Here is a 24,111-nt window from a genome sequence, read left to right as displayed (position 1 = left end):
GCTCCTAGAGATGGCGGACGCGCAAATCTCGCAGACTCTCGTCTCACCGACGAGAAAACTCTCGCGAGATTAAATCATATACCGCAGACTATATTACATATTCAGCTTTGAAAACGAATTAGAAACGTATAATTTGATAAATAACCGTGTTGCTGATAAAGTAAGTGTTATTAGCGAACAATCTGTTACCATAAACGTCCTGAAGGAGGCGCTTGACTGCTGAAGTTAATTATGCGTTCAATTAATCAAATAACATTTAGTCTTATTTCTAGAGATTAGTACACATGTAATTATTTATGTTATACTACTAAAGGAATTCACCCCATCAGCAATCGTTATCATCTGAATTAATATCTTGTGTAATCCAACAATGGTTCGGATATACCTGCGCTGAGAAAAGTGACACGCATCACGTGACAATCCAAAAAAAAATTAAATTGTTTTTCAATTTAGTTTATATCATATCTTTAATAGTCTATTTTGGTTTTCTTTGATATTAAAAACAAAGATTTTCAAGCGTGTGCTCCAAATTAACCCAATGAATTGTGGGAAATTATAGCCGTTTCTTAAACGTATGAAGGCAGTCCTGTTTGTTTCAGTTAACTAAACATTATATTCGAGGGGTCATGAACATAATAAAACTATTTACACTTCATCAAGAATAATTCTCCAATTTATAGCCTGTTAGTCTATTATTTTATTGCAAGACAAAAGGAAAACACTGCAGTGACACGCGATGCACAAAGGAGACAAAATCTCGATCTTTAGGAAATAATGTAGTATCGTTGAGAGATTTTAAAGTTTTCACAGAACATTCTTAACTGACTAGAACAGCTAAAGCGCCAAAATAATTATTTAAATTCTTTACTTCAAAGTGGGATTTTGCTAACTATTTTAGTGCTAACAATTCATCTCTCCTTTGTGAATGCATTCTTTAAACAAACATCATAAAGGCTGCTTTAAAAGATTCTAAAAATATAAATGAAAATCAGCGGACAGGCCATCAGCTCCTGGAGATTATCCAAAACGTACTATTGCTCAACTCAGTCAAAACATATATGACTATTAATGCAAATGAATCAGATGAATATAATTACTAATTAAAAGAGATCAAATTAAAGCGCATGTTTAGCCATTTTTAGCATCTTTCTATGCATGCATTTATATGAATTGAATTACGTTACAAAGACGAATATTAAACAATGCGTGCGTTAGAAATGTCCCTTTACTTGATTGCTGATCGGTGCGGAATAAAGCCCAGAATAAAGTCCGCAAGGGACATTTTAATGAGCCTAATGTAAAAACGCGCTCCGAACAGACTGCGCTCGGCCAGTCCCTCAGGGTCACGCGCTCTCGTTCACCCGGCGCGCGCTGCAGCGGACGTCTCGCGCTTGTGTGTTTTCCTCAGTTAAGCACGGGGGCCACCGAGGCGAATGGCCAATAACTACCAATGGACTGTTAAAGGATGCACTAATTATTGACTTTGCCTTTCACGTGCCCAAGGATAACAGCTGACAGAGAAATGGTAAGGCGTTTTTATTTACCTTGATGTTTTGTGTGCTCTCCATTGAGCTTCATTGCGTTTATATTGGTTTGTAGCTGTACTGTAAATAGCTTAAATAAACTTCCCAACAATATACACCGATTACCTTCACAATCCGTAGGCTTAATAATGATACAGAGAAAACAGCACCTGGAGGAGTTGTGTTACTTTAGTATTTATTTATATGAAAAAGCATAGTCCAGTCTGTAAATGCAAGCAAAATGCATCCTTTTTAATTGTATGTATGATGTTCTGATAATAATACGTATATAAACCCCAACTAAAAATTTTTTATTTTTATTTTTAAATAGTCTATATTCATTACAGTTTACCATTGCTGGAATATGACCTGTCAGCTGAGACAATATAGGTTTTTTAAGTTCAAATCCACTTATACTGTGTTTGTGTGTGTGTGTGTGTGTATATATATATATATCTAAATGTGTTTACCTGTAACATCCAGTATGGATTCATCAACACATGTCTGAAGTCTCTAGTGATTGACCGATTTGGTGAAGAAACGTGGGACAGACTGAGGTGAGTTTGATCAGTTTGAACAGATTTACGAGAGTATTTGTTAACGTCTGTGAAAATCACGGGGGGAGAAAAATCCAGATTTGATGGGATTTTCACAGGGATGCAGCAAGAGTTCAAGACACTTTCATGACCTACGAAGTGTACACAGATAACATCACCATGCAGTTAGTGACGGAGGCCTGCAAGATGCTCGGTGAAGCCTCGATTTCCGCTTTGATTTTCAGAGCAGCGCACCGGTTGTCTTTACTGACGCGCGCTTTTGTTTGTTCGTTCAGGCCTGGAGCAAAGTGCTGTGCTGGGGCAGTTTGGAGAATATTTTTTTGAGTTCTGCAAAAGGGCCGGGTATGATCACATGCTGCGGACGCTTGGAGGAAATCTGTTCGATTTCATGGAGAATCTGGACGCGCTGCACGGCTATCTCTCTCTTTCCTACAAGGTGGAGTGAGCAGGACATTAGCATTCTCATAAACATCTTGAGGAGAATTGTGATCAAAGACTCCGCTTCATAATGTATTTGTTAATCCTGACTGAACGGCGCACTTTTGATGTGCCAAATAAGACCTCTATTCTTACTTTTCGTGAATTTGTGATTCATGTAGTCATTCGTTTGTGCATTCAGAATCAGTTATAAATATTTATCCCTGCGATTATCTTGTGGGAAGAACTGCAAAGCATCTAGAGTGTATGCGCAGACAATGTGCAAAATGTAGTAGATCTCTGTTGATTTTGGTTTTATTTTAGGAAATGAATGCACCATCATTCCGGGTGGAAAAAAACAACGATGGCACTTTGCTGTTACACTACTACTCAGATCGACGAGGTCTTGGCCATATCGTCCCTGGTAAACAATTACTGATATCATAATATATATATATATATATATATATATATATATATATATATATATATATATATATATATATATTAAATAATGAGGAAGTAATCAGATTTCCTGCATTTCTAATGCTGTAGGCATCATCGGAGCTGTTGCTAAAGACTTCTTCAACAGCAAGATAAAGATGGAGATTGTGAACCAGATCGAGGAAGTCGAGAGGATGGGAAAAAAGGAGCACATTGTTTTCCTCATCACCCAGAGCCCAGTGATCCTAGACAAAGTGTGCAGTAAAAGTACACATTTTTTATTCATTATATAGTAAATAATACACCATTTTCTCACCGGGACTTTTCCCGAAAGGTCCCTGCAGAAGAGATCTAATTATCTGGAAAAGAATGACTGGGGCGCAGTCAGAAAAAAAGTTGGTTTAAAATGATTTGTTTTATGAGGCAAATAATATTATTTGAAATCTACAGTTGAGTCTCGACTGAGCACCATTTGTAGTAAGTACAGCTAAATAGCTTTTTAATTAATGTCTGATGATGTCTGACTAGTGAAAATAATATCCAAAAATGTATTTATTTTATGCTACTCAGCTTCAAATTAATTTGCGCTTAATAAAAATACAATAGAGTTGCACTTTTGGCATATTAAACTGGTAAGTCTGCTGAATTATGACGATTAATTTAGTGTCTATGTACTACTGAAGTATATTTAATTGCGCTAAAGTGGAACTAGCGCTATACTGTAGGTTCAGCTTAAATGACTTGCATTTATAAGACAGAGATCATACAATCCTCATTAATAGTGACAATTTAGGCATATTATTAAAAGTGAGCAATGTAAAATAAAGAAATACTTCCAGTCGTTAAGTGGCGTGTCAATATATTGATGGATTTGAAGAGTACTTCATTTGAAATAAATATGTTCCTAAGGCTTATCAAGATCATGTATTTTTAATATGAGATTGTTCCTGAGTGTTGTAATTCTGGGTGTTTGTATTAAGGATTATTTAGATTTGTCTTTCCACCTCAGGTGAAACTTTAAGTGCGTTTGAGCCTGTGTATCCAGAGAATCTGTGCATCGATCTGAAGACGTTTTGCAATGCCTTTCCTTTCCACATTGTGTTTGATGAAGAAGTAAGTGATGACTGAGCACACCGTTTCTTCTCAAGCTGAAATCATTGCATTTATTGCGTATTGAAACGCCATTCGCTACGAGTGAGGACTAACCTCTTCTCTCACCTAGTTTCTGCATTGCTGAGCGCTGAATGATTGGAGCAGTGTCACATCTTTGCCGTTTTCTTCTTTCACTCGATGCGTGCGTTCAGCTTCGCGTCAGACAGACAGGGGTGAGCATTCAGAGAGTCGTGGCCGGGTTACAGAGCAGGGGTGGCCTGCTGGATCAGTATTTCGACATCCGGCATCCGCAGGTGACTTTCAACATCTGCAGCATCCGCAAGTTCATTAACAGCCATTTCGTTTTGCGGACTCGGAGAGACAGAATGCCTGTGGCTTGGAGAGAGAGACCCGTGCTGGAGCTGAGAGGTGAGAGAAGGGTGACGATAATCATGCATGTTATGTATGTTTTATTAAGTCTGCATTTCACTACTTCGGCCTACGCCTTTTTATTATGTTCTTTCCTATGTGTATTCATTGAAATGATCTGTGAAGTGACCTAGGACAGAGCAGTGGTCCTCAACCCTGTTCCTGTAGCTGCTCTATAAGTCTGTACATTATTAATGTCTTTAGGTCTCTAACATGTGTGTTTGATTAGGGAGACAGTTGGGGGAGCTCCAGGAACAGATTTAACAACCACTAGAAGAACCATCGGCCTTATGAATAACATTGTTAGACCAACCCCACATATACTTGATTGTTTTAACTTATATGAATAATGAATAATATTATGAGATGAGCGTTTTTAATAGAACAGTTTTGAAAAGAACCATGAAATAGTGCTATTATACATGAAATCAAAACCGACAGTAGGTGGCGTCAAGTCTTTTAAGTAAATAAGTTTCATATCAGAATAAGCCAGTTATAGTACCATGGTTTGTATCGATTTATTCAAACCAGCTGATTCATTCATAAATGAATTATTTACTCGCCTGATTCGTCCAAAAACTGTGATTCATTTAAAGACGAAACACTGCAGTGTATTGTAGTGAGATGCAACTTCTGCCTTGTTTGGAATGATTTTAATTTGTAAAATAGAGGAAATGTAACTATATATATATATACTATATTATGTAACTATAATAACTTTTTGGTGCCATTTTTTACCTCCTTGTCAATGACAGACTAGCATGTGGTTAACCTTAAAGGGATAGTTCACCCACAAATAAAAATGACCCCATAATTTACTCACCTCCAAGCTGTCCTACGAGTAAGTTTCTTCTTTCAGACGAACACAGTCTGAGGTGTTAAAAAAATTAACCTTGTTCTTTCAAGCTTGGTAATGCTGGTGGATAGCGGCCAAGTGCCGTAAATTGCATATATCCATATATCATTGTCCGGCACACAATAGAGAATTGATGACACACTGACCAAATTTGAATCAATTTAAAAGCTAGAATAAATATTTTTTTGCCTTGTATGTTAATTCTGATCATCAGTGTCCTTTCCATCTCATGGTGTCCACCTCACACATTTTTCTACCTTTAGGGAATATCAACCATTTCTCCTTCCTTCTCCCAGGACAAATGTTATGGATGCCTTCGTTGCGCTGCATGCTGTACCTAGCATCACCATTACTTCGCAGCTTGCAGGAGCTGGAGGAGCACTGCATGCATCTTTCTGATATTGCTCCACACGACGCTACGCGTGATCTGATCCTGCTCAACCAGCAGCGGCTGGCGGAGATGGAGCTCTCCAACCAGCTAGAACGAAAAAAGGAAGAGCTGCATCAGCTCTCAAAACACCTCGAGGAGGAAAAGCAGAAGACGGAGAATCTGCTGTATGCCATGCTGCCCAAACATGTGGCCAACCAGCTGAAAGAGGGCAAGAGAGTGGAGGCAGGTGAATCAAAGAGAAAGATGGGTGGTTAGGAGAATGGACAATGCAAAAAATATGGTTTCTGTGAGACAACAGAATTGTACTATATAGTGTAAAGCTCTCGCCCTTAACGTGAACTTTCCTGCACTGTTTAACACCAATCATAATCAAACACACCTAAACAAACTAATCAGGGTCTTCAGGGTCACTAGAAAGTTACAGGCAGGTGAGTCTGATCAATGTAGGAGCTAAACTTTGCAGGAAATTGGACCTTTTGATGTAAAACATTTTAGTTTAGCCCATGAGGGGTCCATGATTTTTGACAAATGTCTGCCGATTCCCACCTTCTTCCCTTAACTATTAACTGCATTACAATACAAGCATCCAAACATGCAATGTCTTGGGCTAGATACCTACAAACCAGGCAGTGATTTGATCTGTGAGAGGACTCTTCACAGCCACAGTATAGAAAGTAAACTTATCTGGATGTCATAAGTGGTAGAAGTGCCGATGCACCCTTTTTGCCCAAGGTATTCAAAAGTAGTCACCTTCTCGACAGCAGCCACATCGGCCATCAGGAACTGCTTGTCCTCAACTTCCTGTAGTTACCTCCATCATTGATGATATTCTCCTTAGTTTTGATGCCATTGAGGAAGAGATTAAGATGTTCACTTCCTCTAAGTAGGCCTTCTTGTCATTATTAGTGATGAGACCACTGTGATGTTGGCAAAGTTCACTTCTTCCCTGATTTGTTGGAGCAGTGTTTGGTCGTGCGGTGTCAAGAGAATAAAGCACCTGAGGGCATGTAGTGTGGAAGGAGGCTTCAGTCCCAGGTTCTAAAGCTTTTTGTGAAGAGACAGTGGTGTTAAAAGCATCTACAAACAGCATCTGCATGTACTTCCCTTTCCTCTGATCAAGGTAGGAAAGAGAGACGAGTAGGGTGTGGTTAATCGTGTCATCTGTGGACCTGTTGGATGAGTATGCAAACTGTAATGGGTCCAGGCAAAGGGAAGGGAGGAGCAGATGTAGGTTCTGATCAGTTTTTTCAAAGAGCTTCATTAATTTAAAAGTGAGTGCTACATGACAACAGAGTCCGAAGAGAAAGCACAGGGGTTTTGGGCACAGGAATCAGTTTAAATCTGTTTAAATGTATAATTTAGTGGACTATTAAAATTAAGTGTAACCAAAAAATTTAGGAAGACAGGTGATAACTAATTAGCTCACATTTCTGTGAGCAAATAGACCCAAATACATACAGATCTTGGAAGAATAACTCATATTTACATAATATTTTCTTCCCTTACCAAGGATCACATCTTAATTTTACATTGTTTTTCTTTAGGTGAGTTTGAAGAGTGCACCGTCCTCTTCAGCGATGTGGTGACCTTCACCAACATCTGCTCTGAGTGCGAACCCATCCAGATTGTTTCCATGCTCAATTCCATGTATCTCAAGTTTGACCGTCTTACCACTGTACACAATGTTTACAAAGTGAGCATAAGTCTTGTGGATTCTTCCAAAATGTAAGACATTTTGATTTTAATAAGTGTTGCAACACATGTTCTGCAGGTTGAGACGATTGGAGATGCTTACATGGTTGTCGGTGGCGTGCCCATCCCAATGTCAAGTCACACTGAGCGTGTGGCTAACTTCGCCCTGGGCATGACCATTGCAGCAAAAGAGGTCACTAACCCTGTGACTGGTGGCCCTATTCAGGTAAATTGCGGGTTATCTGAAGTAATACTTCAGCCTTGAGTTCAGTGTTTCAGCCTATAACCTCAGACTGTACCTTCTTTCCTGCAATTGACATGCTGCTGTTTTGGGGATTTAGAAAAGAGTTGGAATTGATTTTTTGAGTTTTGCATCCCAGATTCGAGTGGGCTTGCACAGCGGACCGGTCTTGGCAGGGGTGGTTGGTGAGAAGATGCCTCGGTATTGTTTGTTTGGAGACACAGTTAATACGGCCTCCCGAATGGAGAGTCATGGACTGCCTGACAAAATCCACCTCAGTCCCAGTGTTTATCAGTGAGAAGCACAAAAATATCTCCTCTGTTTTACTTCAATTATCTCTGTTTGGCACAGTAAAAATTATATATATTTATTAACGTAAATGAACCTGTCCTCCAATAAAAATAGACCCCATAGGTATCTAATAATTACTTTATTACAACATGCATTTACGTTTAAACGTAAATTTAAACGTAATTAAACGTCCTCTAGTGGGCCTAAAACTAATGATATGTTGCATCTATCTCATGATCACATCTTATTTTATGACACATGACTTTGAAACCCCAAATTATGGAGCAAATAAAATAGTACAAAACATTAATATGCAAATATCCTGATGCCGATAGGGGCGCAATTGTAATATAGACTCTGATGGGTCATATTACAGGGATTTGTACAAACGATTTATATAGGCATTTTGGTTGGAGGACAGGTTGACATAAATAGATACTTGACTTTGGATGATAATCTTGATTTAAATTTCTCTGATTTCTCATTGCCAGTGCTCTAAGAAATAAAGGCTATCAGATGGAGGAGCGTGGAGAGATAGAGGTAAAAGGTAAAGGAAGAATGTGCACCTACTTCCTGCAGAGGAACCTAAAAGTCACAGAGAGTGAGATAATGGGGCTTTTGGTGCCCAACGTTGACTCAGACAGGAAGATGAATCATTCAACACAAGCTTCAAAGCTACTTCACTACAGGCCAGCATTAAAAGGTCTGTTTAATGTCTCTTTATTATCTGGTTATCAGTCATAAGCAATGTCATGCATATTGGGGTCCCATGATATATCTACTAACTAACTAATCCAATGATTGATAGTTGACCTCTGTTTACAAAGTTACTTAATTTAAAGTGGACTATCGTAATAAAGTGTTACCAATGATCATTTCACCTCATTGGAAAAGCATGGTGTTGACCTAGAATGATCTACATAAAATAATTTCTGCTGCTTGATAGAGCAAGATATGTCGAAAAACTGAGCCGTATTGGGTCAGACTGTCTGTACAGTATCTGTGACTGGGCGAACGACCCAACGGAATGACTAAAGGGGTCATTTCCCGACACTTTTAGTTACCTGGCAAGAGACTGCATAAAAACTAATTAAATATGTATTGGAACACCAATCATAACTGTAGTTATAGGCTACAACATACCCAAAACACACTATAACTTACTTTTACTATATGCTAATACTATTATTGTTAATGTTCGTTGTGTATAATAATAAGACAGAAATCTTTTAATAGACTATGAGATTTATAATCACAAAATATCAGGGAGTGATTTGTTTATTCAGCAGTATATAAGCCTTCAAATCGTTGCCATGCAGTAACTTCTTGACATTGCACCTTCTTGACAAGCAAATATCAATCGAAATAAGAAAAAGTAAAGATCACGCACTTAACAAGGTCTCTGAGCATTAATTTTAATGGTTTGTTTTCCGCAGAACTTGATTTTGCTGAGTTTGGCGTGTTCCTGAAGCAGCATCTTTGTTGACCCTGGAACAACACTGTGATTAACCAATCAGATCTGAAGAACACGTTTATCGTTTTTGTAAAGTTTAGGCTTACAATCAGTGTTTTTTGTCATTCATCTATCATTTCCTCTGATTTTCAGCATTACTCATCGGTAAAGGGTAGAGATATGGTCAAAATTAAAAGTTGTTCCAGGGTCAATAAAATATGTTAACATAGAACTCAGCAATATCAGGACGTGCTTGTTTTCCCCCCGCGGCATAAACGGATACAACATTTTTGTGGGCGTTCCCAGCAGTGCAGACAAAAAAACAGCAGAAACTGCGGCAACAACATAGGAATGCTTGTGTGAGAGGTTTATGAGATTACCACAACTTTAAAAGAGTACAAAGATATTTTTAACGATCATAACACAGGCATGGAAGAAGAAGAAACTTTCCATGGCATTAAATGGAGTTCGAAAAGCTGCATGCTTGACATGCATACACAAGTGTAAGAAAAACTAAATATACTTTGGCCTTTAATAGGGGCAGAAAGTGGGAGAACTTTAGATGTTAGATAAACTATTTTATATTGTAGTAAAATATTTGATTACTTAGGCCTATACAGTGGTGGCCTACATTATTAGAAAACATGATAGATCCGAAAACATTGACTCTCTCTCTCTTAAAGCTACCCAGAGACTACAGAAAGGAGACAGCTTTCCAATGGTACCAATGAAATACGGAGATAGCCCAACAGAGAGCAAACCTCCCACAAGATTTTCTGAACCTCAGCACAGCTCTGCCACAGGTATCACCCTGCAGTACAGCAGAAATAAAACGCAATGTAAAACTGTTTAAAAAAAGTAAGCTTTATTGATAACAAAAGGGTTCGCTGTCATTGCTCATTCACATCGACCGCTCTCTTTACTAACAGGTAAGCCGCGAGACTCGGAGAGCTATGGGAGTCTTTACAGCGAGGACGAGTCCTCTGAGCTCACGAAGGACGGCACACCCAACACGACAGCTGAGAAACGCAGCAAACACGTTCACACTGGGTTCTGCTCGTTATTCTGACCTGAGCTGTTATGTAACATGTAACGTGGAAAACGTAAGACAAGCTAATGGTCGTATACTAAATCGTTTATGAAGATTTTAAAGCGAAATAGCCTATGAGAAACATATTTCCTGTGCCTGTTATGTAAATGAGGGCCTTTGTGTTACATGTGGGTTAAATAGGTAAGTGAAACCTAAAAGAAATTTCATCCCCTGAGCAATAATTGATTTCAGGAGTGAAAAAAAGACTTTGATACTTTGTGCATTTTCTTTATCTTAACCTAGTAATACTACTACTACTAATAATAGTGTAAACCTTCTTTGGCTTTCTCTTCCTTGTAGCAAAATTGTCACTGCCTTAATACATTTTAATATAATTTAATATCAGTTTTCGTATAAACGGATATTTCACCCAAAAATGAAAATTCTATCATCATTTACTTAACCTCAAGTTGTTTAGAAGCTGTGTGAGTTTTTTTATTATGCTTAACACAAAAGTAGATATTTTAGAAAGATATTGGTAATCAAACAGTTGATATATATATATATATATATATATATATATATATATATATATATATATATATATATATATATATATCATGGAAGTCAATGTTACCGTCAGTTGTCTTGTTCTTCGAAATATTTTCCACCGCTTTGGACCAACTTGAGGAACTATGAGTAACTATAACAGAATTTTAAGTTTTGGGAGAACTATCACTTTAAACATGTTTTTAGGTAAACTGCTATGTTAAAATCGAGCATGCTAACACTGAATAAAATAGTGGGAGATTTTGCAGAGAACAAACTGATGTAAGTAATACTCATTAAAAGCACTATGAACTAATTACACCAAACTCTGTATATTGAGCAGGAAGCGCATTTCTCCCCTTTTTCTTTACGCAAGCGGACACCCGATCCAGACGGGAGAGCCGGACTGACAGGTCATCGGACGAGACCGTGGGACTTGAGTTTCTTAAGCTGGATGAATTTGAGAAACCAAATCTGTAACAGGAGTCAAAGCGTTGAGGTCAGGTGTGGGTATTAATTCACCGCAGCACTAAAAACCGCACTACTGCGCTTCCTCTTTGTCAGCTTCACAAGCATCGGTTTTGTGGGAGTTTCTGTTTTTCCCGCCATTAGTTTGGGCTTCACGAGTCTGTTTCCTCTATCGCTTGGAGTTCACAGGTGCTTCTCTCGGACAGGTGCTCGGTCAGTACAGGTCGATTGGTGTAAATGTCGTCCACTGGCAACAGGAACGTTACCGTCTTGACTTTGGCTCTACAATGTTATTAACACATGAGTTACTAAATATTAGTTAACGTTTAAAACCGACTAAAGCCAAACTCACCTGTTTTTGTTGACGTACTCCTGAAGGGAATGCCTGTTGGTTAGTTTGTCTATGTCTGGTTTAGCGTAGGCAATAGAAGGACGGCTGTGTGAAGCATCGTGCAGTTTTGCCCATTTACTGTTGTTCACAGTCTCCTCGTATCGCCTCGGTTTGTGCAAAATCTCATTCTTTCGAGAGTTTCCGTTCATGGAGTTTGACGATATGGAGTACCTTCGCACGGTCATAATAATGTTTTCTGTAGAAATAAAGCAGAAGGCACGCACTATAAGAAGGAGAATGAATAAGAATAGTGGTTTGGAAAGAAATAAATGTAAATGATCATTTATATTTGCATTTATTATGAATGGGCAAGGGCGAACAACTCCGGGCTTTGAGATTCATGGTCCTACAGAATCTAAGCACAATCTTCAAAACGGCTTATAAGTTACAGGCTTTGTGTTTGACTAGGCCTGGAGATAAACTAGAGATACATCTACTCCTTTCCTCAAAGTTTTGTGCTGCAAACGGAAAAAATATTAACTCGCTTTTGCTGGCCTGAAGCAAAAAATGTGGGCAACTGCCTTTTAGACCAAACATGTTATAGGTTACAAACTTTTTTCAAAGAAATTCAGACAGATTTGGAACTACGTGAACGTGAGTAAATGATGACAGAATTCCTTGTGAGCTTTTATGAGATTTTAAGCATACACAGTAAGATTATATTACCGTCTTCTGTTGGATCAGTGTGAAATAGAAACATTTAGAAAATGCTCAAAAAAACTAGTGTGGAGGAAGAGTGTTATGAAATTGAAAACACCATTTCCAGATGTATCTGTATTAATGTAGACGTAGCCTACACCAGAGTGGCCCAGTCTTGCCTTAGGGCCGGTCATAGGACCATAACTGTATACGCACAGTGGGAAAATATAAAACAGCAAAAGGGAAATCGTATGCACATATAAAATGTCCGGTTGCTTCTAAAACATCTCAACCAGGTGATATTAAAACGCTAAGTAGCTTTGCAAGGTCTTGTCAGCTTATTCTACCAGCCCCATCATACTAATACTCTAATGAGAGCTCATAGTCAGAAGAATTTCTAAAGGGGACATCAAAATAAAGTATAACCATTTTTACAGTCAGGCTGCTTATTTGCATTCCACTGGATTAAGATGCGACACACGCTTATTAAAGTTTGAGTAGAACAAGATATTTATTTACCTTTGTACTGTGCTTCAAGTTGTGGCGCGGACACGTTTCGTCTCAGGCTGGCGTGGGTCGAGCTGTCCTGCGACACCGAGTCCAGGCCTGAAGCCGGCCGGTCGAGCTGCCCGCGGAGGGCTTGGTTTTCACTCTCCAGCTTTCTGATCTCATTCTGCATTTCAGAGATGACCTGCGCCAAGCTCCGTCCGCTTTCCATGCTTCCAGACTATCCGTCCATTCGAGTGCGGCGCGAAGAGTCCTCTTTCCAACCCTTATACCTTACCTCTCCCACAGAGTCGTTCAATCTCAGTCCAAATCTTGTCCAGAGGAGATTATGTCGCCTTTCACCACTTATACAGCTGAAAGCGTTCGGGTGGTTGGCCCTTTGGGCCTCGCGACGATGTTTTATTAATCGCAGACAGAGTGTTGAGTTTCCTTCGTTAGCTTTCCCAGAATGGTGTATGTGGAGGTAAAATAACTGTTCAAAGTAAACAAAACAGAGATAGAACACTTAGCTGCAAGAACATCTTGATTCATTTTCTTTCTCTGAGAGGACAAATGCAATTAAGTTGTCATCAGACCGAGATGAAGATCTGCGATAGATTCAGAGGTAACCGATGCGCCTCCCTAGAAGCTTAAAATATTCATCAGGTCAGTCAACAAGTAGCAACAAATCTAGGATGGAAAAGTTCTCCATAAGCATTATTACATGTCCTCTTCACATCCTCCTGAAGATTCAAATGACTTTTCTGTATACCGTTTATATATTCCAGTTACATATTTATTATAACCAAAGCGGTTGGCATATGTTCTCAGTTCTAAGTTCAGTCCATACCAAAATAAATAACAATATTTAGCAACAGATATTTTAGACACCAGCATGTTGTACATCTCTGAAAAAAGAGAAAGTGACAATCAGTGAGAACCAACCACAATCACTGAGTAATTATCTGTAATTAGCACCCTTAAAGAAATGTTTGTTATTCATGCACCATTATCCAGTGTCATCATGAGCTCCAATGAATATGCATTTGACAAGGGAGCATAAAACAGAGTTTAAGCCCTTTAAGCCCTTTAGCTACAGCGCAGGCACAAGAATAAAGAATACTGTGTTCGAGTCTAACAAAGAATTAATTCTAACGAATACACATCAAATAAAAGAGTACAACGGAACACACAATGGGGAAATTACAGAAAATTGCCCTAATATACATAAGTACAAAATGGCTAAGCTCAGTGTGCAGTTGTTGCTGCTTTAATGTTTTTTTTTTCTCCTTCTCTTCACACTACTGTGTTTCATCAAAGACAACATAGGGTGGTTTAAAACATTTGCATATTTGACAAACAGGAAATGCTGTGCTTGTTTCTCCGTTCCTTTTGCACATAAGAAGATATGTTGTGTTCGATTAACGATAACGATGCTCTTTTTAACCATATCCAAGTCAAAATTACATTTACATTAAAAGACTATACTAAAGTGATGATCTTTGTTTGCTTTTGTTTCTTCACCGCCATAGTGCCAAAACCACAGGCATATTTGCTACTGAATACCAAAACATTGTCTGTATGTTGTTAACAGAAAGCTATCTGATTCTCCCGTGTGCACACTAGACTCTGAATCATGCATGAGGCTGTCTGTGTGAGAGAGAAACCCTATCACCCAAACACTGCTATCCATGACTTCAGATGAGTGCACGGTCGTGATGACAACCGCTGAATATTGTGAAGCAACCGTTCAAAACTAAATGCATATCAAAATCGTAATCCATTATGCATTATTTACATTATATGTGTGTGTACTGTGTACATTCTTGCAAAAAAAAAAGAAGATCTCTATGAAGAACTTTAGTCAGGTTTCAGGCCCCATCCTATAGCACGCTTGTTAAAATTAGAAATGACCTGCATCTTGCGTCAAACCAAGGCTGAGTCTCATCGCTAGTTTTACTTAACCTTAGTGCTGTCTGCTCCAACACACATATGCAGTTTTCAATTAAGCCTGAAGGACTTGATTAGGATTGCATCTAAACTCTGCAGGGCTCTGGCCTTCCAGGAAGTGAGTATGACACCGCTGCTCATGACATACTCATAGATTGATTACAAAACTATATGGGTATTTAAGGGCAGGCTTTAAAATGCTTCACATCAGGGGTATTCAACTTAAATTTCTTGAATCAAATGTCTGAAAGATCATAATGTCTAACTAGTTAGTTTAACAGCTTATATATGTAAGTAACCTATTTGTATCAAAATCTGCATGTAATAAATACCTCACTGCCAAATCAAATTGTCAGTAAATTAAAAAACCTTTAAACAATATTTATTGTCATGTAACGTAGAACTGAACATGTATGACTGTAGATATGTATAATATTCTCTCATTAACTACTAATAAAAACAGGGCTGCATTTCAAAATAGGAGTGCTTGTCTTCAGAAAAAAAAACTTTTTTTTACATCATGACTCAACGCAACCAATTCTACAAATAATTAATCTCAACACATCTTAACAATTGAACAGAATATAATTTAGAGCATCATTTTCTTCCCCTCTTACATCCCACTCCCCCACTTTTTTTGCTCAGTGAGAGAACTGAGCTCTAGCTTGTCTGTATTTTAAACCTGGGCTTTAATGGAGCCAGGACAAACCTCATAAACACGTGAAGGTGCTCGTTGGTGAGCCTGGAACGATATTTATTTTTGATTATGTTCAGTGTTGAGCAGTTGTATGTAGAGCCAAACATGGTCAAGATGTATAGGGCTACTAGCTGTCTCAGGGACCATTTAATGCTGAGAAGGTGGAAGGGTCAGATCTTATAAACAGCTCTTCCAGGGCCACATAGGCTTGGAGATCAACCAATTGCATCTGAAGAGGCCTACATTTATCCATTTAAAGTGCTTTGTGACTTTCTTGTAGAACCGCCTGATATCTGTGATGAGAAATGGGTTTTGAATTAACATTTATTTTATCACAAAGCTCATGTTTTTGTTTTCCCTCAAGTTGTGTTTCAGCTACTGCACTCATGCATTCTTTGATCAGTAAATGGCTTTTTGTGTTGATCCAAAATTCAAGCAACTCTGAGGGCATGAGCATGTTGGGCAGTTAATGTGTGGCTCAGGATCCTGGTGGACTGGTCATATTGGGCTTCATATTTTCTGTGATCTCACATCAGATTTGAGTGGGTATGTTTGTTTATAACCTTTATATTTTGACTTATAATGGTCTTTATATTGGCACTTTTAATAAGAACTGAACATATGAGACATGTTCTGGATCTGTTGACTTCGACTGGGGACATTGTCGGGCAGTGGAAGGAATGCTTCAAGGATCTCCTCAATCCCGCCAACGCGTCTTCCACTGAGAAAGCAGAGGTCGGGGACCCAGAGGAGGACTCGAACATCACTCTGGCTGAGGTCACCGAGTTAGCTCCTTGGTCACCACCAAGCTCCTTGGTGGCAGAGCACCGGGAGTGGATGAGATTGTCTTGGTTGACACGCCTCTGCAGCATTGCAGGTGGACAGTACCTCTGAACTAGCAGACCCGGGTGGTAGTCTATGCCAGGGCACTGGAGAGGAGAAATTGTCTGATAGTCAAACCTCAGATCCTGGAGGAACAATGCAGCTTTCATGAACACTGGACCAGCTCTATGCCCTCTTCAGGGTACTGGAGGGTTCAGGGGAGTTTGCCCAACCAGTCCACACGTGCTTTGTGGTTTTGGAGAAGGCTATCGACCGGGTCCCTTGTGGTGTCCTGTGCCTTTTGCTAAGGGCTGTCCGGTCCCTGTATGATCGGAGCAGGAATTTGGTTTGCATTGCCAGCAGTAAGTCAGACTTGTTCCCGGTGCATGTTGGACTGGGGTGGTTTGCAGCCCAGTGTGAAGCTGCCGAGTTTAAAATCAGTCTGAGGCCATAGTTCTCAGTAGGACAAAGGTGGCTTGCCCCCTTTAGGTTTGTGGGGAGTTCCTGCCTCAGGTGGAGGAGTTTAAGTATCTATGAGTTTGGGAAGGATGGAATGAGAGATCGACAGACAGATCAGTGCAGCTACTGCAGTAATGCGGTCACTGTACCCGACTGTCGTGGGGAAGAAGGAGCTGAGCTGCAAGGCGAAGCTCTCGATTTACTAGTCAATATACATTCCTACTCTCACCTATGGTCATATGCTCTGGGTAATGACCGAAAGGATGAGATACTGAATACAAGCGGCCAAAATGAGTTTAGGGTGGCTGGGCGCTCCCTTAGAGGATGTGAGGGGCTTGGTCACTCGGGAGGAGCTCGGAGTAGACCCGCTGCTCCTCCACTTAGAGAGAGACCAGCTGAGGTGGCTCGGACATCTGTTCTGGATGCCTCCCGGACGCTGATGGAGGTGTCCGGGGAAGACCTAGGACACGCTGGACGGACTGTCTCTCGGCTGGCCTGGGAGCACCTCGGTGTTCCCCAGGAAGAGTTGGAGGAAGTATCTCGGGAGAGTGAAGTCTGGGCCTACTTAGACTGCTACCCCCGTGACACAGCCCCGGATAAGCAGTAGAAGATCTATGGATGAATGGACTGCTGTAAAGATTACAAAAGCTTCTGGGTCCGGACCCTGACTGTGCTCTGCCTGTTAGTTAAGATCCTACTAGTTTGAGTGCTACCATTTTGTTTATATAAACATATAGCTATCTCAGTTATCACCAGTAAAGTGGAGTACCACAAGGATCTGTCCTAGGTCCTCTGCTATTTCAGTACACATGTTGCCCCTTGGTAATGTTATCTGTAAAAAATATGGTATTAGTTTCTATTGTTATACTGATGATACTCAACTATATAACTCAACAAGACTATATGAAATTTCTAAATTATCTAAGCTAACCAAGAGTGCTAAAAATGTTTAATTCAGAAAACAGCGTATTGTCTGCTCATGATCACACATTGCCGCCTTGCACCTTTTAGAGAACTCAGCAATCATCTGTCATTTGTGCAGGGAGTTTCTTTTGTATCTGCAGAAGGGAAGGAAATGAACAGAGCGCAGCTGGGTAAAGGTGCCTCTCTCTCTGTACAGGAAAACTGTTTTGCGTGCAATGCCAGTGATGATTTTTGATGAAGACAGTCAATCTGGAAAATCTTATTTACTACTACTTTACTTTACTAACTATAACACTTGGCAATGATTACTCACAGTCGATCTCATCTGAAATACGTTTTTGTGTACATAATATATTTGTGTGTACTGTGTATTTTAATCATGTATTTATAAATGCACACACATGCATGTAAATATTTATTAAAAAAGTAAATGAATACGTATGAATACAAATGTATACATGTAAATATTTTATAATTATATACTGTGTGTGTGTGTCTATATGCATATACTGTGTGTGTGTGTGTGTGTGTGTGTGTGTGTGTGTGTGTGTGTGTGTGTCTATATGCTAAATATACACAGTTCACACAAATATATTATGTATGCAAAAACTTTTCTTTTGGAAGCAATTAATCATTGCCCAGAACATTTACCAGTTTAAAGACAAATAGAACAATATATAATAAAGCATTTGTTTCTTATGTTATTACATTACAACCCTTTTTTGTTGCTCGGTAAATAAAGAGCTTGACTATCATACTGAGAAGTCAGCTCTCAGGTGGGACAAAAATTCAAGGACTGGACTCTCAGTGAAGTGTTGGAAGTAACACATTACAAGTTACATAATCAGATGACTTTTTTTTTTCAAGTAGCTAACTAGTATCTGTGTTATTTTTTAAAATAATAAATGCAAGTTACATTGTTTTCCCATTTATATATAAAGCAAGCCTGACCTCTAGGTGGCAAAAAAAGTAATGCAAAAATTTTCAATGCATTTGATTGCATAAAATAATTGCGATAACTTTAGAAGCAACCTTCCACAACAAGAATCCAGGCAGTACTCGTCACATAAATATTTAATTCATATTCATTAAAGATTTTGAAAAAAATCAGGGGTTAAATATTTTACAATGATGGTTTATTCAAACAGTGGTGCTTCCCATGCATTAAATGGTCATGAAATAAAATAAATAAATAAAATAAAATTCATATTATTAATATGAATTTATAGTTACACTACATTGCCATAACTATATTGTACAGACTTCAATCTGGATATAGGTTAATTCCACTTAACAAACATGTTTTGATTAATTTGTGAATTTTCCATGCAGCTCGCTACCCAGTTAATCATAACAGAAAAGCTTCAAGCAATCCTACTATTTGTGTCTTTTTGTAACTTTAGCTGTGAATCTGATAATGGTAGCAAATATCAGATTTTATATTTTCCTGTCTGCAAATTTCAAGAACACTCATTAGTCTTACCATAGCTAGTTCTTACTTTGCTAGAAGTACTAAATTAAATTACTGTTCAATAAATTAAATGATTAAAAAAAAAAAAACAGTGGAGAAAAAAGAAAAAACCTCAATGAAAATATATGGATAGGATTGGGAGAGAGACTCATAGCATCATACAGATGTCAGTTTATTCACATCTGCACGTATGACATATCATCAAAAAATGGTTCATATAGCTGCGCATAAACTAAGAGTTGTTGAATATGGAGGTGTGGTGACTCTAATATAAAAGAACGAAGTAAAAACGAAACCCAAAGAAGTCTGAGTTGATAATGACCAGTTCAATTTCTTCTTATACTGTTTCCTTTTAGCGCCACCTAGCGGTCAAACTCCGAGTCACACAATACATCTCCCCTTACAGTAAATAAACACATTTCATTTGAACTAAATTACTTCAAAAAATGTGACAACAACATTTACAAAAAGACATCATAACTAACATCTGGCAAGCGTCAAATGGTCCCATTCATGAAACCGAAGACCCTTTTGAAATTACATATATATATATTTTCATACAGTTTGGTTCAACCAAAGGCTGTTCTTAACACTTCATGTCCAAGTCGGTTACGCTCACACTTTTGTGCCTCCTTGGTTTAAACGTACTACATGACTGTTTGGGAGAAACTCCCTGAGTGGTTTGTGCGCAGTTGGTGTACAATCTCGACCTCTCCTTTCAGACGCAGAGGAACATTTCATCTCCTTCCATCCCATAGCAGAAAGACTACCCACACGCTTTTCATTGTTAGGGTTAAGGCCTAAGCAATGAATTATGAGCCTCACCCGCTCCCTCTGAGCAAAACATGGGGCTTTCCATACAATTAAGCGAACTACTTACGCTTTTTCAATAAAATAAGGTTTTAGCGTACGTAAAAAGCGTTCTACATCAAAAGTAAAGCGAATACGCCTCAAGCAGCAAATTCAAAAGCTCGAAACAAAGCAACCGGCATGTCATGCTTGAAGAAGCCATTTAAATTAAAACGTTTTTTACTAGTTACTTGAAAAAGTAATCCGATTACATAACTTGAGTTACTTGTAACATGTTACACCCCCCCAACTTGGAGAGGCGGGGCTTGATGCCGCTTCGCTTTTCTTTATTTAAACAAATGATCAACGATCACAAGTGCAGATCAATGTTTAAGTCAACACCAGACACTGAACCGAGGAAACTGAGGGAATAAATACACAGGCAATCACAAACAAAGTGTCCGATGCAATGAAAATGAAAGCATGTCAAATGCTGAATCAGCAAAACAGGCGAAGTTTACTTCTTTATCCAACGAAAAAGACCTTCTAAACGTCAGTTCCTACAGTAGAGGCAACGACAGTCGTTCTTAGACTCACAGGCCACGATGTGCTCAGGGATAGCGTGTAAACGAAGCGCTCTGTATGGTCTGGAGCGGTTCCTGAGCTCCTGGCTCTGAACTTCGCGTCGCCGACTCGTCCCGTCTCTGCTCCCCGAGCGCTACGCTGCAAATAATGGTCAGCAGCACACCCCCCACCACAAGCAGCGCCGTGCCCATCCAGCCAGCGTAGATCGCCGATCCAAACTCCCGCGTTAATACAGCACCGGCTTTCGAAGCGGTTAAATGTGTAGTCCAAGAAATCACCACCAGCAGAACCAGCCCACTCGCCACAAACACGGGCCCCGATGCTACTTTCAACAATATGTTCTTGGGGTATCGAATCCAGCCGAGAGGGTAAACCCCAACGGCGAGGGCTCCCAGTCCTATAGACGTGATGACCAGGATTTTCCAGGTGTTGAAGTGCTCGGTCAGATTGAGCAGAGACTGATAGAAGGCGCAGTGAAGTCTGCCGGTCGTGTGGTGTTGCCAGTTCAGCCAAACTCCATCCCAGTACAGTGGAAGTGTTGTGGTGATGTTTTCCACCATTCCGGTTACGTGCCACATGGGTAGAAATTTTGTAAGGATAGCGCAAAACCAACCCGCGCTGGCCAGCCCTAAAACGGCGAGCTCTACCCTAATGTTCATGTCTGTGTTTATTCAGCAGCTCCGAGCTGAACTATTTCTCACAGCACGGAAACTCGCTTTACTGCATTCCAGCTGTGGGTGGAGAGACGCGCTGCGGTCGAAACGTGGAGGATCCCTTTGTGTTTTCTCCATGGTTTCATAACAAATCCCTCTGTTTCCTCACACGGCGAGGCGTGAAAAGAGAGCAGTCGGATGTGTAATACTGACGAGGTTAAGATCCTCACAGAAACAATGTGTTTCAATTTGATCGTCCCCATATGGATATATTGACGGTTGTGTATGGGTTTAAAAGGAAACTCCATCCATATATTTGTTACACTTTAGATATTCTACAAACTATAATAACTATATGTCAGCTAACTCTTATTAGTATTAGCATAAGTTAACATATACTTAAGTTGACATATACTTGTCCATTAAAGTAAAGTGTTAGAAGATCACTAACACTCTTCAGTAGAACGTCTAAATAAAGTTGGTGGAATAAAACCTTTTTGGGGAAATGCTGTCTGTAGCTGAAGTGATTAGCTCAAGGCTAGCGCTGCTAAGATCTTGCTTTCCTAGCAACAGCTCTTCTGTTGTTGTTGTTGCTCAAAGATCTCTTTGTTTGTTCACGCTAATCGACAAATTCCAATAGGGGGAAAAACGGAGAGGTCGAACGGGAGAACTTGGCGGTTTGACAACATTCCAGCGATTCCTTCTTAATAGGCAGCACTTTATTTGAGTGGCGTACATCTGGAGGCAACGCATCTGCTTGGAAGCTTCCAGAAGAACTTATTTTGCTGATTCAGGCATTTAACTGAGATCGCATCCAGCATTTATCGGGACAGGGCAGCAACAAGAGAGTGTCTGTGTGGATATGAATGGAAATGAATCATCTTTACTTGCAGTACAGTGTCAGAGCTGCTTCGTTATTATCAAACCGTAGAACACATTTACAAGTCAAATATCCACCTCATTCACAGCTTATAGAATATGCTGTTACCAGTGCTGGGAAGATAACTTACAGTTACTGAATCTAAATTACATGACAAAAACTGATAATTAGTAACATAATTCATAACATTACACATTTTTGCTACATACAACTTCTTTTAGTTTACTTTAAGATTACTTTTGACTCAATTCACGTATTACATTTATTTAAATAAGATAATATTGTAAAAAAAATTACACATTACATTACAAACACGTGCATATAAAATATATATATATATATAAAAAAAAAAAAAAAAAAAAATATATATATATATATATATATATATATATATATATATATATATATATATATATTTTTTTTTAATATAAATATAACAGAACATAACTAATGTTTAAACTCTGAAATTTAACCTGGTTTCTAATTTTACACTTTTATTCACTAAATATGGAAGCCCGTTTCCTCCACTGAATGAAAAATAAAAAAGTTTATTGCGACTTTTTATCTCAATTTTTTTTTTTCTCAGAATTGCATGATACAAACTCAACTCTTATTATCTTCTCAGAATTGTGAGATATAAAGTTAAATTTTGACAGAAAAAAACACTGATATGTTCTCAGAATTCTGACTTTATATCTCGCAATTCTGACTTTGCATAACATTTCTTAAGTAAATGAGTTCATTTCAAATTTGAGAAACGTTATAAAGGCTATACAGGGGCAACAAAGGGCTGAAAAAGCGAGGCTGATATTGGATGCCCGAGGTCTTCCAGAGGACCTCAGATGACACTGCATCACTCATCACATGATTCAGGAGTCACTGACATTAGTAAATGGGCCCAGGAATACTTTCAGAAACCACTGTCGGTGAACACAATCTCTCTATGCTCTATGCATTCAGTTCAAAAGCCAGCATCTCTGATGTTATGGGATGCATGAATGCATACGGTATGGGCAGCTATCATGTGTATGAATGCTGAAATGTTTGAGAGCAACATATGCTCCCCTCCAGACGACGTTTGTTTCAGGGAAGGCCTTGTGTGTTTCAGTAGGACATTCAGATATTTGGCCCATCAATTAACAAATACATCTAATATGACCATGAACTTTTCAGCAGCTGGAAACTTATATCAGGGAATAATGGGATCAAATTCCAAAAATCCCTTCAGAAACTGCCTAGACATCTCCAAACTGTATTGAAAAGAAGACAAGATAAATATGATAAATGATAAATATGCCCCCATCCCAACTATTTAGAGACTCGTAGCAAGCAATTGTACCATTTCTCAGTTTAAACGTATGCTATATGTTCTATATAATCAATTTATTCATTTACTCTCAGGTCTGGCTCTCTCTATATAATTTGGCAGAAAATCTTTTTTAATAATAATTTATTTGTTCATTGTTATCTTAAAATTATATATATATATATATATATATATATATATATATATATATATATATATATATATATATATATATATATATATATATATAATTTGAAAATAACCATTGAACAAACATGGAAATCTTCAATTTCAAGAACACAAAAAGAAGTTTAAATTACAATTAAGTTTGGAAATCCCTGCATTACATATAAATAAGAAATAGATACTCACCTATTACACATTACATGCAATTAGCAATAACAGTCATTTATTCCCACCTCCTGGAATCATGATCAAAGAGCTTTTAACACCATCAGCGTTTGACTGAATTGAACGATCTATTGATTAAATGTTTGAAATTCAACTTGCTGAGAAAAGATTATGTTTATGTATGTATGTATATGTATTTGTTATGTATTTGTTCTTCACGTCTGTAAGTTAAATGTCCAGTGAGTGGCGCCAAAAGATCATTTCATTCTCTCTCC

The 24,111-nt window shown here is 38.7% G+C and overlaps 2 protein-coding genes across 3 annotated transcripts; one reads left to right on the top strand and one right to left on the bottom strand.

Moving 5' to 3' along the window:
• Window positions 1-215: 215 nt before the first annotated feature.
• On the top strand, window positions 216-11,774 carry LOC122358868 (guanylate cyclase soluble subunit beta-2-like). Of its 2 annotated transcripts, none has more exons than XM_043258796.1 (15): window positions 216-1,525; window positions 2,007-2,080; window positions 2,179-2,273; window positions 2,356-2,516; window positions 2,822-2,921; window positions 3,053-3,208; window positions 3,951-4,054; window positions 4,246-4,462; window positions 5,615-5,935; window positions 7,254-7,402; window positions 7,481-7,627; window positions 7,782-7,936; window positions 8,425-8,636; window positions 10,070-10,189; window positions 10,316-11,774. In XM_043258796.1, exons 1-15 carry the CDS (start codon window positions 1,523-1,525, stop codon window positions 10,453-10,455), a joined length of 2,154 nt encoding a protein of 717 aa, XP_043114731.1. In that variant the 5' UTR covers window positions 216-1,522; the 3' UTR covers window positions 10,456-11,774. The 2 variants fall into 2 exon arrangements, with proteins under 2 accessions (XP_043114731.1, XP_043114730.1); XM_043258795.1 differs by having other exon boundaries at window positions 5,582-5,935.
• Window positions 11,775-12,982: 1,208 nt separating this feature from the next.
• Window positions 12,983-21,374, bottom strand: LOC122358869 (claudin-4-like). Its single transcript, XM_043258797.1, has 2 exons — window positions 20,659-21,374; window positions 12,983-13,442 (listed from the first exon to the last, which is right to left on the bottom strand). Exon 1 carries the CDS (start codon window positions 21,303-21,305, stop codon window positions 20,673-20,675), a length of 633 nt encoding a protein of 210 aa, XP_043114732.1. The 5' UTR covers window positions 21,306-21,374; the 3' UTR covers window positions 12,983-13,442; window positions 20,659-20,672.
• Between the last annotated feature and the right edge of the window lie 2,737 nt (window positions 21,375-24,111).

The sequence above is a fragment of the Puntigrus tetrazona genome, chromosome 15 (genome assembly GCF_018831695.1).
Source record: "Puntigrus tetrazona isolate hp1 chromosome 15, ASM1883169v1, whole genome shotgun sequence".
Lineage (NCBI taxonomy): Eukaryota > Metazoa > Chordata > Actinopteri > Cypriniformes > Cyprinidae > Puntigrus > Puntigrus tetrazona.
The sequence above is the reverse complement of the archived record's forward strand: the minus strand, read 5'-3'. Positions and strand labels throughout refer to the sequence as shown.